The sequence below is a fragment of the Tasmannia lanceolata genome, unplaced genomic scaffold (genome assembly GCF_043159265.1).
Source record: "Tasmannia lanceolata isolate RefF3 unplaced genomic scaffold, GAP_Taslan_0.1 ptg000024l, whole genome shotgun sequence".
Classification (NCBI taxonomy): domain Eukaryota; kingdom Viridiplantae; phylum Streptophyta; class Magnoliopsida; order Canellales; family Winteraceae; genus Tasmannia; species Tasmannia lanceolata.
Genome location: NW_027518701.1, coordinates 7,691,711 through 7,704,849, shown reverse-complemented (window position 1 = coordinate 7,704,849; position 13,139 = coordinate 7,691,711). Strand labels below are relative to the sequence as shown.

At 39.4% G+C, this 13,139-nt stretch overlaps 1 protein-coding gene and 1 long non-coding RNA gene across 2 annotated transcripts; both read left to right on the top strand.

The window, feature by feature from the left end:
• The first annotated feature begins 9,004 nt into the window (after window positions 1–9,004).
• On the top strand, window positions 9,005–9,643 carry LOC143856892 (uncharacterized). Its single transcript, XR_013238419.1, has 3 exons — window positions 9,005–9,335; window positions 9,414–9,497; window positions 9,582–9,643. It is a non-coding gene; the product is annotated as an uncharacterized LOC143856892 (long non-coding RNA).
• An 11-nt stretch (window positions 9,644–9,654) lies between these two features.
• On the top strand, window positions 9,655–10,334 carry LOC143856891 (uncharacterized). Its single transcript, XM_077367149.1, has 3 exons — window positions 9,655–9,824; window positions 9,909–10,003; window positions 10,102–10,334. Exons 1-3 carry the CDS (start codon window positions 9,699–9,701, stop codon window positions 10,250–10,252), a joined length of 372 nt encoding a protein of 123 aa, XP_077223264.1. The 5' UTR covers window positions 9,655–9,698; the 3' UTR covers window positions 10,253–10,334.
• Window positions 10,335–13,139: the final 2,805 nt, after the last annotated feature.

The following is a 13,139-nucleotide window of genomic DNA, read 5'->3' as shown; positions in this document are numbered from 1 at the left end:
CCATCTAGGACTAAAGTTTTCTCATGACTTTAGTCTTTTTGGAGGGAAGCCCAAAAGCATACATATAATGACTAAAAACACCCCATTGTAAGTTTGAATTACAAAAAGACTTTTTTCACATAAAAAGTCAACAATCCCCCACTACTTCTAAATTACAAGAAATAATTAAATCATAAATGTAAATAGATTTGATCAAGGCAAGATGTGTTATGCATCAGTAGAGGTGTCTTTTGGACTTGAACCTTTACTTAGTGTAGATATATCGAGTTTATCAAGTACTCGGTGAACATACGTCTTGAACCAAGCACTTTTAGTAATAAACTGAGACAACATACCACACACACAACATAGAAGGCATAAGCAAGTTCATACGGTGTTGCACTTTTCGGCCATGTGCTATGTCCTGTTTTCATGAGCGCTCTAGAGAAATTAGCCCATTCTCATAGGAAGCGGCCACACTTCCACACTCGTATAGGTGTATCTATCAAGAGTGCCTTGTAACTACGCACCCCACTGACAATCAGCTAGTCAGCTATAGATAACATTAAGAGTCCTACAACTCATCCTCTTTTTGTTACAGGTTGCACCCACACCATAGGGATAGGCTTAGTGAACTTAATTCACATACAACTTGGTGCAAAACAGATCACTGAAATAACTTATTTTTCCCATTGAACCTACTTCTTGGGATCTCCAGTCAGATAGGTTGGGTTCCTGTTATAGGTGATCTAAACAGTGGGCTTCAGCCCCATCCCCCTCGATGTGCTCATGACTAAATTTTTATTTAGTCATTTTGTAAGACAATTTGATATATTATCACTTGATCTTACATAATCAATGGTTACCACTCCATTCTTTAACAACTGTCTTATGGAGTTATGCCTCCGACGAATGTGTCGGGATTTACCATTATATACATTATTACCTGCTCTTCCAATAGCAGCTTGACAATCACAGTGGATTGTAATACCCGGTACTGGCTTATTCCAAAATGGAATATCAGTCAGAAGGTTTCTAAGCCATTCAGCTTCCTCACTTGCTTTCTCTAAAGCAATAAACTCAGACTCCATAGTCGATCTGGCTATACACGTTTGCTTGGTTGATTTCCAAGAAACTGCTACACTTCTTAGAGTGAAACATATCCACTCCTTGATTTAGTCTCAAATCCAGATACCCAATTTGCATCGCTATACCCTTCTAGTACAACAGAATATTTAGTGAAATGCAAACCATAGTCTATGGTTCCTTTAAGATATTTCAATACTCTAATTAGAGCTTCCCAGTGATCACTACCAGGATTACTGGTATAGCTACTGAGTCAACCTACTGCATAGGCTATGTCTGGCCTAGTGCAATTCGTCAAATACATTAGACTCCCTATAACTCTAGAGTATTCAAGTCTTCCTTTATTCTTACATAATCTTATACTAGAATCATATGGGGTAGCCACAGGTTTACAATTAAATTGATTAAACCTTCTAAGAATTTTTTCTACATAATGAGACTGAGATAGAATTACTTCTTCTGTGTTTCTTTTAATTTTGATACCCAGGATTACATCTACCTTTCCCAGATCTTTCATATCAAAATTATTTGATAAAAATTTTTTAGTGCATTTAATGACACTAATGTCTGTTCCGATGATTAACATATCATCTACATACAGACAAACAATAACACCACTATCCCTACTAAATTTGCTGTATACACACTTATCTGATTCATTTATTATGAATCCATTTGATAGCATCACACTATCAAACTTCTCATGCCATTGTTTTGGGGCTTGTTTCAAACCATATAGAGATTTTATAAGTTTACACACATTTTGCTCTTGGCCTTGGATTACAAAGCCTCAGGTTGATCCATATAGATCTCCTCATCTAATTCACCAGACATCCATTTGATGGATTTCCAGGTTATAGATTGCAGCTATGGCAATTAAGATTCTTATTATAGTTATTCTGGTTACAGGTGAATAGGTGTCAAAGAAGTCCATTCCTTCTTTTTGCTTGAACCCTTTAGCTACTAATCTAGCTTTATATTTATCTATAGTTCCATCAGTTTTTAATTTCTTCCTAAAGATCCACTTGCAACCAATAGGTTTGCAACCAAGAGGCAGATCTGCCAAGATCCATGTCCCATTACTCAAATGGAGTCTATTTCACTCTTGACAGCTTCTTTCCAGAATGAAGAATCTGGAAGGGACATTGCCTCTTTATATGTCTTTGGATCTCCTTCTCGAAGATAGTCAATGACCTCTGGACCAAAGTTTTTCTCTACTCTTGCCATTTTACTTCTTCTAGGCTCTAGTGATTCTTCAGACACTAGATGATCTTTATTTCTAGATTCAATGGGTCTTTTAAGTGTGTTCTCACTTAGACTAGTCTTATAAGGGAATAAGGTTTCAAATAATTCAGCATCTCTAGATTCTATTATGGTGTTAGGTTGCATATCAACATGATCTGACCTATAAATCAAGAACCTATATGCACTACTGTTTTTTGCATATCCAATGAATGCACAATCAACAGTCTTAGGACCTAACTTAATACTCTTAGGATCTGGAATCCTAACTTTAGCTAAGCACCCCCACACTTTAAGGTATTTAAAATGTGATTTTCTATTCTTCCATAACTCGTAAGGAGTTTTGTCAGAATCTTTAAAAGTTATCTTGTTTAGAATATAACAAGAAGAGAGAAGAGCCTCTCCCCATAAATTTTGAGGTAATCCTGAACTTCCTAACATAGAATTTACCATGTTCATTAGAGTTCTGTTTTTACGTTCAGCAACTCCATTTTGCTGTGGAGAGTATGGTGCAGTAACTTGATGTATTATGCCTTGGTTTTCACAAAATTCACTAAAAGCATTAGAAGTGTATTCACCACCTCCATCAGATCTTAAAATTTTGATCTTTTTTTCTAACTGATTTTCTACTTCAGTTTTATATGTAATGAATTTATCAAAAGATTCATCTTTATTTCTAATAAGATAAACAGTACAATATCTAGAAAAATCATCTATAAATGTAATAAAATACCTTTTACCTCATCTAGTTAAAACATTGTTTAAGTCACATACATCACTGTGAATTAAATTTAATAGTTCTGTTTTTCTTTCTTCTACTTTGTGAAAAGGCTTCTTAGAGTACTCTGATTGCACACATACTTCACATTTCTCTTAGAGTACTTTGATTGCACACATACTTCGCATTTCTCTACTACTTGATCACTTTTAGGAATTAAACCTATGGTCATCATTTTCTTTAAAGTTGCATAATTAACATGACCTAGTCTACCATGCCATAAACAAGAAGAATCAGTAATATAAGCAGAAGAAGATGAAGCTTTATTCATAATGTTCTCAGTTACATTCAGTTTGAATAAACCCTTACTAGAGTAACCCTTTTCCCACAAATTCACCACTTTTAGTGATTACAAATTTATCAGCCTCAAAAACCAGTTTAAAACCTTTCTTGATCAGAAGTGACCCAGACACCAGATTCTTTCTTATATCTGGTACATGAAGGACATCACAGAGCTTCAGAACTTTTCCAGATGTAAGCTTCAACAACATTGTTCCTTTACCCTTCACAACAGATGATGACGCATTTCCCATGAAAAGTTGCTCTCCATCCCCTACAAGCTCGTAGGAAGAAAATACACTTCTGTCACTACAGATGTGTCTAGTGGCACCAGTGTCCACCCACCAATCCTTCACGTTACTAACTAGGTTCACTTCAGATACTACGGCTGAAAGATATTGATCTTCAGCCACATTAGCCTGAGGCGCATTGTTTCCTTGAGGGTTTTTCTTCTTATCATTTTTCCGACAGTTTTTAGCATAGTGACTTGCTTTCCCACACACAAAGCAGTTACCCTTCTTTTTCTTGAAATCCTTATTATTTTTCTTGAAATGACCTTTTCCTGATCCAGATGCAGGTTTAGAAGAAGTTTTCTTTCCAGATGAAGATTCAGTGAGATTTGCCTTAGAGTTAAACTCATAGGCCTTGATTTCTGTTTTCTGAAACGATTTTCATCTTCAGTTCTAAGATTAACAAACAAGTCTTGAAGAGAAAAATCATTTCTGTCATGCAATAATGTATCTTGGAATTTCTCCCATGAAGGTGGTAGTTTTTCAATAATTGCACCAATTTGTATCTGTTCTTCTATTTTGATTCCTCTAGCAAGAATGTCAGAAACAATCAACTGGATCTCATTCACTTGATCCATAATGGATTTTCCATCTACCATCTGATATCAAAAATATTTTCCAATTAGATGTTTTTTAGAACCCGCTGCTTCGACTAGGTATTTCTTCTCTAGAGTTTCCCACAACCCTTTTGCAGACGCAATTCTAAAAAATACATCAAACAGTTGATTACTGAGACAACTCAGTATATGACCTTTACAGAGATAGTTATCTCTTTTTCTTTTCTCAGTGAGATGAGTTCTCAGTAAACCCAACCCGCCAAAACAGGGGTTGGATCGGGTTTACCCGCGGGTAACCTCAATTCGTTTTTTCTTTTTTCTGTTTTTTTTTTTTTTGGGTTTCAATGGCTGGAATAGAATTAAATTGACTGCACTCCCTATTTTTCAAAATGGACGGTACAGCCCACACCATAGGATGATCCAAACCATCCATTTGATGGGGCCACAACGTAAATAGGTTGTGCCCAAAAAATCATTGCCATAGGATGATTCTAACCCTCCAATCTAAAGAGGGACTCACATTATGGAAACATCTATAGATTGGACGGTTGGGATCATTCTATGGAAATGATTTTTGGGGCACAACCTATTTACGTTTTGGCCCATCAAATGGACGGTTTGGATCGTCCTATGGTGTTGGCCATACAGTACAAAAATCCTTACATATGATCATCCGATCAAGGTGGGGCCAATGGCAATGTGATATACTTGTATTCATCTAAAAATAGTATCAACGAACCAGATCACATCCACGAGGTGCACATGAGGTCCATGGAAAAGGATCAATCACTAGAACAGCTAGAAATCACCTTAGATTGCAGGAAAAACATTTCTGATGGAAAATGTTTTCTTGGAAAAAAATTCTTTGTACAATATTGAAGTAAATTATATAATTATGGAAAAATTGTCAACTGGTGACAGAAAAATAGGAAAATAGTGAATGGGTGACACCCTTTTGAAAGTTTGTGAACGGAGGTCGAAATACGTTTTCTGACATGCCATTTTACGTAAATACCCTTAAGAACGAAAAACCCATTGTACAAAGGGTTTTTTTTTTAACTGTAGAGAGGCTTTTTGTCTCTTCGTTTTTAACTGTAGAGAGGGTTTTTTTTTCACTTTTACTCCATTTTAACCACCTGAAACCCATCTTCTCCGGCGTGAGGTGTGACCGGCGTGAAGACTCTCATTTTTCTCTGGAGTGGTGCGGTTTCCTGCATTATTCCGAACCTCTCTCCTCTGTTATCAAGTTTATTCCGGCGAGGGGTTCATTTATCTCCGGCGAGGGCTTCATTTTTCCGGCGAGGGGTTCATTTTTCTCCGGCGAGGGGTTCATTTTTCCGGCGAGGGCTTCATTTTTCTGACGAGGGATTCATTTTTTCCGGCGTGGGCTTTATTTTTCCCCCATCCCCATCGTGCAGGTATGTTAGGGTGTCGTATTTCATATTTTTTTACATTTTTTTTTTTCGTTCTATTAAGCTACCTTTGTGCTTTGTGGTGTAACATTATCAGTATTTGGAAGTCTTTACATGTCTAGGGTTTAAATTTTTTTTTTGTTCCCTATTTTCTTTGATTTTGACTGTGGAGAACCCCCTTTTGATAATCTCTCATTCTCGGTGTTGAGAATCTCCTTTTGAGATTCATAATATCCCTTTTTCAGTGTTGAGAACCCATTTCCAGTGTTGGTACCCCCCTTTTCCAGTGTTGGGATGCTTTATATCCAGTGTTGGGACCCCCTTTTGAGGTTCATAATCCCTCAATTTAAGTGTTGAGGACCCCCTCCAGGTAGATTGATAATCCCCTCATTTCCAATGTTAGTAACCCTCTCTAGGATGTTGATAATCCCCCATTGCCAGTGTTGAGAACCCCCTCTAGGTAGTTCATAATGTCCCATTTGCAGTGTTGGGAACCCCTTTTCAGGCTGATAATCCCCCACTTTCAGTGTTGAGAATCCTTTCTAGGTACATTGATAATCCCCCTTCTCCACTGTTAAAAACCCCCTATTGAGGTTGATAATCCCCCATCTCCAGTGTTGAAAACCCCTGAATGGAGGTTGATAATCCCTATTGCCAGTGTTGGGAACCCCCTGTTGAGGTTGATAATCCCCATTCTCGTGTGTTGAGAACCCCCTGTGGTTGATAATCCCCCTTCTCTTCTGTTGAGAACCCCCTGTTGAGGTTGATAATCCTCATTGTCCAGTGTTGATAACCCCCTCCTGAGGTTGATAATCCCCCTTCTCCAGTGTTGAAAACCCCCTCAAGGGAGGTTGATAATCCCCATTTCCTGTGTTGAGAACCCCCTGTTGAGGTTGATAATCCCCTACTCCAGTGTTAAAACTCCCTATTGAGGTTGATAATCCCCCTTCTCTAGTGTTGAAAACCCCCTCAGGGAGTTTATAATACCCATTTCCAGTGTTGTGAATCCCGGTTGAGGTTGATAATTAATATTTGTAGTGTTGAGAACTCCCTTTTGAGGTTAATAATCCCCCTTCTCCAGTGTTGAAAACCCCCTCAAGGGAGGTTGATAATCCCCATTTTCAGATTGTTGCCAATCCTCTTTTAGATCATTGTTCATATAGTAATTTTTGGTATGGTTTGTACACTTGAGAATCACATATTTGAGTTGCGAACCGCATTTTAAGAAACAGGAACTTACATTACAATTGATTATGTTCTTTTTTTGTGACAGTTATATAGTTGGATTGGGAGAAGGCAAAGTCTACAATGAAGATGCGTGTAAGTGTAGTCCTTTTTGTTCTCGTTTTAGATTGTTACTCAATAGAATGCTCTTTTATTCTCTAATTGTGTTAATAGGCAAATGAGAGCCGGAGTCGAAAGTGTAATAGGAAGCCCGGAATGGGTTTAAAGAATGAGGAGATTAAAATGAAAGGTGGTAAGGGGAAAATAAAATTGAAAGTTGGGAAGGCAAAAATGAAAAATAGAGGCCAGAAGAAGAAAGTTGAAGTGAAAGGTCAGAAGATGAAAAAAAAAGTGAAAGGTCAGAAGATGAAAAGCAACATGAAAGGTCAGAAGAGTGAAGTGAAGGCGAAACATGTAAGTGTATTTGATTTTTACAGTTTTAATCTAAGTTACTTGATAAAAGTTGAAGCTCTGATTATGTATGTTGTTTTACAGGATCCATATGTCCCTGCACGATGTTCTCCATCGTGCTTTATTAAGGAGATGCGGAGTACACAGTTCAGGCAGTCCCACTATGATGCTATAGGCAAGACCCCTTTCAAGGACTTCATCCGCCTAGAACAGAATCCACTAGAAGAGGCTGTCATGCATAAGCCTCTAATTAGAGCACTACACAGTAAGTGGGATCCGGCGACGAAGACATTCATGCTAGGAGGTATCGCAGTTCCATTTAGGGCTAGCGATGTTGCATTGGCTTTAGGCCTTCCCCTTAGAGGGAAAAAAATTAATTTGGCGAGGGTTCCGTGGACGGACAAGAGTAAACCCACTCCTTTACTGCCTGGGTGGCCATTTCGTAGAGGATCTGTTCTGGCATCTGACCTTTCTGTGCAAATCAAGGCCTTAGTTGGTCTAGAGGACCAACCCTCCATAGAGACTTGTGTGAAATATGCCGTGCTACACCTATTCGCTACTGTGTTATTCACTCAGGCTGCACATCGGGCCGACCAGCTGTTTTGGCCCTATATCGATGATTTAGAGAAGATGTGCGACTATAACTGGGGGGAAGCAGTATACAATTGGTTACTCGAGTATTTAAACGCATCCGTCGCAGGGGGAAAATATCTTGGAGGTTGCTCCCTGACATTGCAGGTATCATGGCCTCTGCAATAGTTTGCCTTTTTATTTATCTTCCTATTAATAAAATATTAACAAAGTCTGTCTTGTGTGTGCAGGTGTGGCTTTTCGAGCACACGAAGTTGTGGATACCAAAAAATCCAGATGCTTGTCCACGTATTCTGAAGTGGAAGTCGAAAGGAAATGAAGCGAATAAGTACTATATGATTGAGCAGGGGAAGATAGAGAAATCTGAGGTGAGACCCTATCTACTAGATACCATTTTAGATAGTCTGTAATATTTTCTGATCTAACAACTTTCTCAAATCGTTAGGTAGTGGTGACATTGACGCCACGAGAGGACGAACTGCAGTACATTCCTGAGCAGGTATCGCAATGGACCTCTTTTTATATTATGTTTTATTTAACCTGGTAATGTTTACAAATTTTGTGTGTTGTATCCCTTATTTGTATATTAGGAAGCCGAGGAAGAAGGAATCATTGGGCAGGGAGAACCATTAGGGCAGTCACCTACTTTCCCAACATTGATCGCCACACCTGCGTTTGAAGGAAGGGATACTGTAGTTGAGGAGGGTGGTCAGGAGGGTGCTGAGGAGGCCAGTGAGGATAGGAGGATAAAAAGAGAGTGGGAGAAGATAGGAGAGGCATGGGACAATATAAAAAAAGAGAGGGGACAGAATGAAGAGGAGAAGGAGAGGTTAAGAAGAGTCAGGGTGGAGATGGAGGCGGAGAAAGAGAATTTACGAATACAGATTGCAGCTGAGAGGAAAATTATACAGAAGGAGTGGGAAGCGATGAGAAGACAGGAGGGAGACAAAGCTGAAATGGAGAAGGAAGAATTGAGGAAAGATGGGGAAAAAAGAAGAGAGGAGGAAGATATGGAGGTCATAAATGTGATGAGTCAGGCTGAAGATGTTGGCTTCGTAAATGAAGCAGTTGTAACAGGAGCGTCAGATGTTGTTACCATTCTCGATAGCCCTGAGGGTAAAGCGAAGAGGAAGGGGACGGAAAAATTAGGGAGCATTGAGAGGAGAGTGAAAAATCAGAGAAGGGATAGGAAACCAAGCTACGCCAAGAGTAGCCCCTATACAGTACCCCCAGTGACAAAGAAAAAAAGTGAGAGGGCAACGAAGAAAGTAACACGGAGGCGAACTGATCTCATTGAGAAGTTGAAAAAACAAGAGCAAAGGCAAGTACACTTGTTTTCAATTAACCATTATTCAAAGTTAGATACTTGGTTCCTCTAACCTTTGTATATTTTTGCAGTCGTATTGTCATGACCGTTGACGGGGTAAAAGTCTTGGCCGAGGATCTCGAAACGTTGTGGAACCTTAAAGGAGTCCTCAGTGGCCAAGTAAGTGTCATTTTTTAAATTAAGTGTTGTCTTCAGTACCCATTGTTGAGGTAATTAAGAATTTTTTTTGAGTTGTAGGTGTTGGATGTATATGGGAAGTATTTGTGCGCCTCCAGCAATGCCTTGACTGGACGGATTGTATATATTCCTTCGTCAGTACATGTAAGAGGCTTTTTTGTAGCTATACATGTTACTTTACAACTTATCCATGATTTAGTTTTCCACAAAATTCATTTCATTGTACAGGGATATAAGACTTCAGGGCGTGATTTAATGGATGACAAACATAAGTTGGAGTCCGATCGGTTGGTGAACGAGCTATTGCATCGTACAGTTGACCATATCCCGTCAGAAGATATTGGGATGATTTTAATCCCATGCTGTCAAGACTTTCATTGGGCTCTTGTGCTTGTTGATATGGTGAATAAAAAGATGGTCGAGTTCAACTCAATGGAAGGGGACTCATTTCAGGAGCGAGCATCTCCCACTGTAAGTAAATTAACATCTTCCGTAACATTTAAAGTTACTTCCATATGTATGACACTCAATATTCCTTCGTTGTCTTAAATTCAGGTAGCATTAATGAAGGAATATTTGAAGGGCCGGGGTTGCAACATTGATGACTTTCCATATTCACAGATGGATGGCTTCCGAAAGCAGAACAATGGGTGGGTTCAAACTTAAAACTTTTGAATTTTTGTTAGTATTCCTATCTCATTCGTAGTTAGCTTAAAAGTAACTCTATTCAATGCATGCTTTTATACAGGGTTGATTGCGGCGCTTTTGTCCTAAAAGCGATTGAGCATCTCTACCATGGTCAACCACTGAACTTTGGGCCGACAGACATTCCTGAATTTCGGCTACAACTCTGTGAGAGATTTTTACGAGGAGAGTTTGGGGACTGCACACTTATATAGGAACACCTTCTAATGTTGATGGATGTTTATTTTTTCTGATGATCAAACTTTATTTTTTAATGGAGATTGGCAGGGGATTTGTTAAATGGCAAAGGAAGTTGGCAGGGTGTCTGTGTTTTTCTTTGTGAATGGGTGGAGAGGTTGTAAATTGAAATAGGTTTAATGGAAGTGTGTTTGTGTTTGTGAATGGGTGGAGAACTTGGTTGGTGAAACAGGGAATTGTGAACTTGTTTATAAATGTGGAGAAGTTGTAAATGTAAGCAGGTTTTATGGACGTGTATTTGTGTTTGTGTTTCAATTTGAATGTTGGAACTTGTAAATTTAAACAGGTTTTAGACATGTGTGTTTCTGTTTCTGAATGAGTAGGGAAGTTATAAATTAAAACGTAATATGATGTGTGTTTGTGTTTGTGAACAGAATATTAAGTGTGTTTGTGTTTGTGTTTATACAGGTTTTAGACATTTTCAATTCCAGCAGCTTTACTCGGCTGGAAAAAAGGTTGCTGACCCATTTTCTGGGTTGGTAACCCACATTCCAAGGTTAATAACCCAAATTTTTCTGGGTTGGTAACCTTCAGTTCCAAGTCCAGCAGCTTCACTCGCTCGAAAAAAGGTTGGTGACCCATTTTCTAGGTTGATAACCCACATTCCAAGGTTGATAACCCAAAAAAAGGGAGGTTGGTAACCTTAAGTTCCAATTCCAGCAGCTTCACTCGGCTGGAAAAATGGTTGGTGACCCTTTTTCTGGGTTGGTAACCCACATTCCAAGGTCGATGAACCAAAAAAAGGGAGGTTGGTAACCTTAATATTTCGGTCCATCACCCACTTTCGAATGTTGGTAACCTCGTTTTGAGGGAGTCGATAACCTGGATTTTGAATTCCAGTAGCTTTATCAACCAAGGGAATGGGTTGATGATCCAATTTTGAGTGTTGATAACCTCACTTCCGATTGGTTGATGACCTATTTTGGGGGATTCGATAACCTAGATTTTGGTTGATAACCTACGGAATTGGTTGATAATCCTATTGATTGTGCCGGTAATCCAATTCTGACTGTTGAGAAGTCTCTTTTCATGGTTTAGATGTAGGAGAGCGACTACTAAATAGAGAACAAATAGCATATCTATATCCAAAAAAATTGTTCATGTATTGATGTTCCAATTACAACCATTCTTTACAAAATAACAAAAAAGAAGTCATCACAATATTTGAGAACATTCAAAAAATTCAATTACACCCTTACACAAAGAAGGGAGCTTGGCAAGGTACGCCCGACCTACTGAGTATGGGTGCAGAAGGCCCAATAGCAGTTTGGTCAACTTGTTGTCTTACCACGGGTGGTTCTTTGCAACTTCTTCTATTGTGGCCAAGTTGTCGACATCGGGTGCATTTGTAATGTAATCCACCTTTCAATTCGCGATCAGTTCTTCTCGTACGCGGCCTTCCCGGTGGTCTCTTTGCAATCGGCGGTAATATTGTCATCAAGGATTCGGGATTTAATTCCCATTGGGTCCTGTCTAGTGTCGGGTGCAAAACTTCAGCGTACGTATCCCGATATCTCTCTACATGAAACCATTTCTCGCAGTAATCGTATGCATCAAAATCTGTGATGCCAATGGCTGCCATAGCATGTCCACACGGGAGTCCAAATGTTTGGAATGCACGACAACTGCACGTGCGAAGTTCCAAGTTTACGCCATCTGTATGTTCAAGGGACCGTACTTCATATTCATGAACCCCAACTCGATAAGCTGTATACTGGCGGCTCTCTTCCCTCGCTAATGTTATACGTTCTTCTGCGTAATGAGTCAACTTTGTTTGCCAACTATGACCCAATTTCTGACGCTTTTGAATGAAGTCTGTAGTTTGATGTCTACTGTGCTCTACCAATGATGCAATCGGCAATCTTCTCGCATCCTTCATGACAGCATTGAAACACTCCGATCTATTTGTAGTCAATACATCATACCTATTCCCCTTAAAATAAAAACTAGCCCAGTGTTCGTTCGCAATGTCACTTATCCACTTGTGTGCACGTTCATTCCTCACCTTAATCTTCTCCATTGTTTCTCTGAACACACTCTCTCTCAAAGTCCGTGCGGCTTTCCAAAACAATCTCTCAAGTAGAACATCTTTGAACTCGGATCGCAAATTGGCGGCGAGGTGACGCATGCAATAACTATGATGAGAATTGGGAAATATATTAGGCACTGCCTGCAACAACCCCTTCTGTCTATCAGAGCATATGGTGAATATGTTCATCTCCGCTGCCAATACGTACTGCCTCAGCAACATAAAAAACCACCTCCAACTATCTTCGTTCTCCGTCTCAACAACCCCAAATGCTAATGGATATAAACCGTTGTTACCATCGACCCCGATTGCAATCAATAAGATTCCTAAATACTTCCCTCGCAGATGTGTCCCATCAACCAAAATTATAGGCCTGAGTGTTCGATGAAAAGACCGTATGCTAGGACCAAATGTCCAAAATAAGCGAACAAATCTATCATTTCCCCTAGGTCGTAAATCTCTGGCTCTAAAAACACGCATATAGCTGCCGGGATTTCTACTCATCATCTGAACTGTAAGTGCAGGCAATATTCGATAAGAGTCCTCCACATTCCCACACTTAATCTCAAGTATGATGTTCATCGCGTTGTACGCCTTCCAATAGCTTATAATTATACCCCAATGCATCTTGATATATTCTCGTATGAACCTCGTCCTCACATCATCTGGGCAAGCAAATAAGCGTAAACATGTCTGAGCAACCCAAGCTGCTGTGACAAGAGGGTGATCATTGCCCCTTAATTTAGTTCTACACGTATGGTCGGGGACAAACGACTTCACTAACACACAGGTCATATGATTAGTACCCGTTATAC

Coding starts and splice junctions, on each gene's coding strand:
- LOC143856891 (XM_077367149.1), top strand. CDS start 9,699: ATGATTTTAATCCCATGCTGTCAAGACTTTCATTGGGCTCTTGTGCTT. Junction 9,825..9,908: donor AGGAGCGAGCATCTCCCACT/GTAAGTAAATTA, acceptor TCTTAAATTCAG/GTAGCATTAATGAAGGAATA. Junction 10,004..10,101: donor TTCCGAAAGCAGAACAATGG/GTGGGTTCAAAC, acceptor GCTTTTATACAG/GGTTGATTGCGGCGCTTTTG.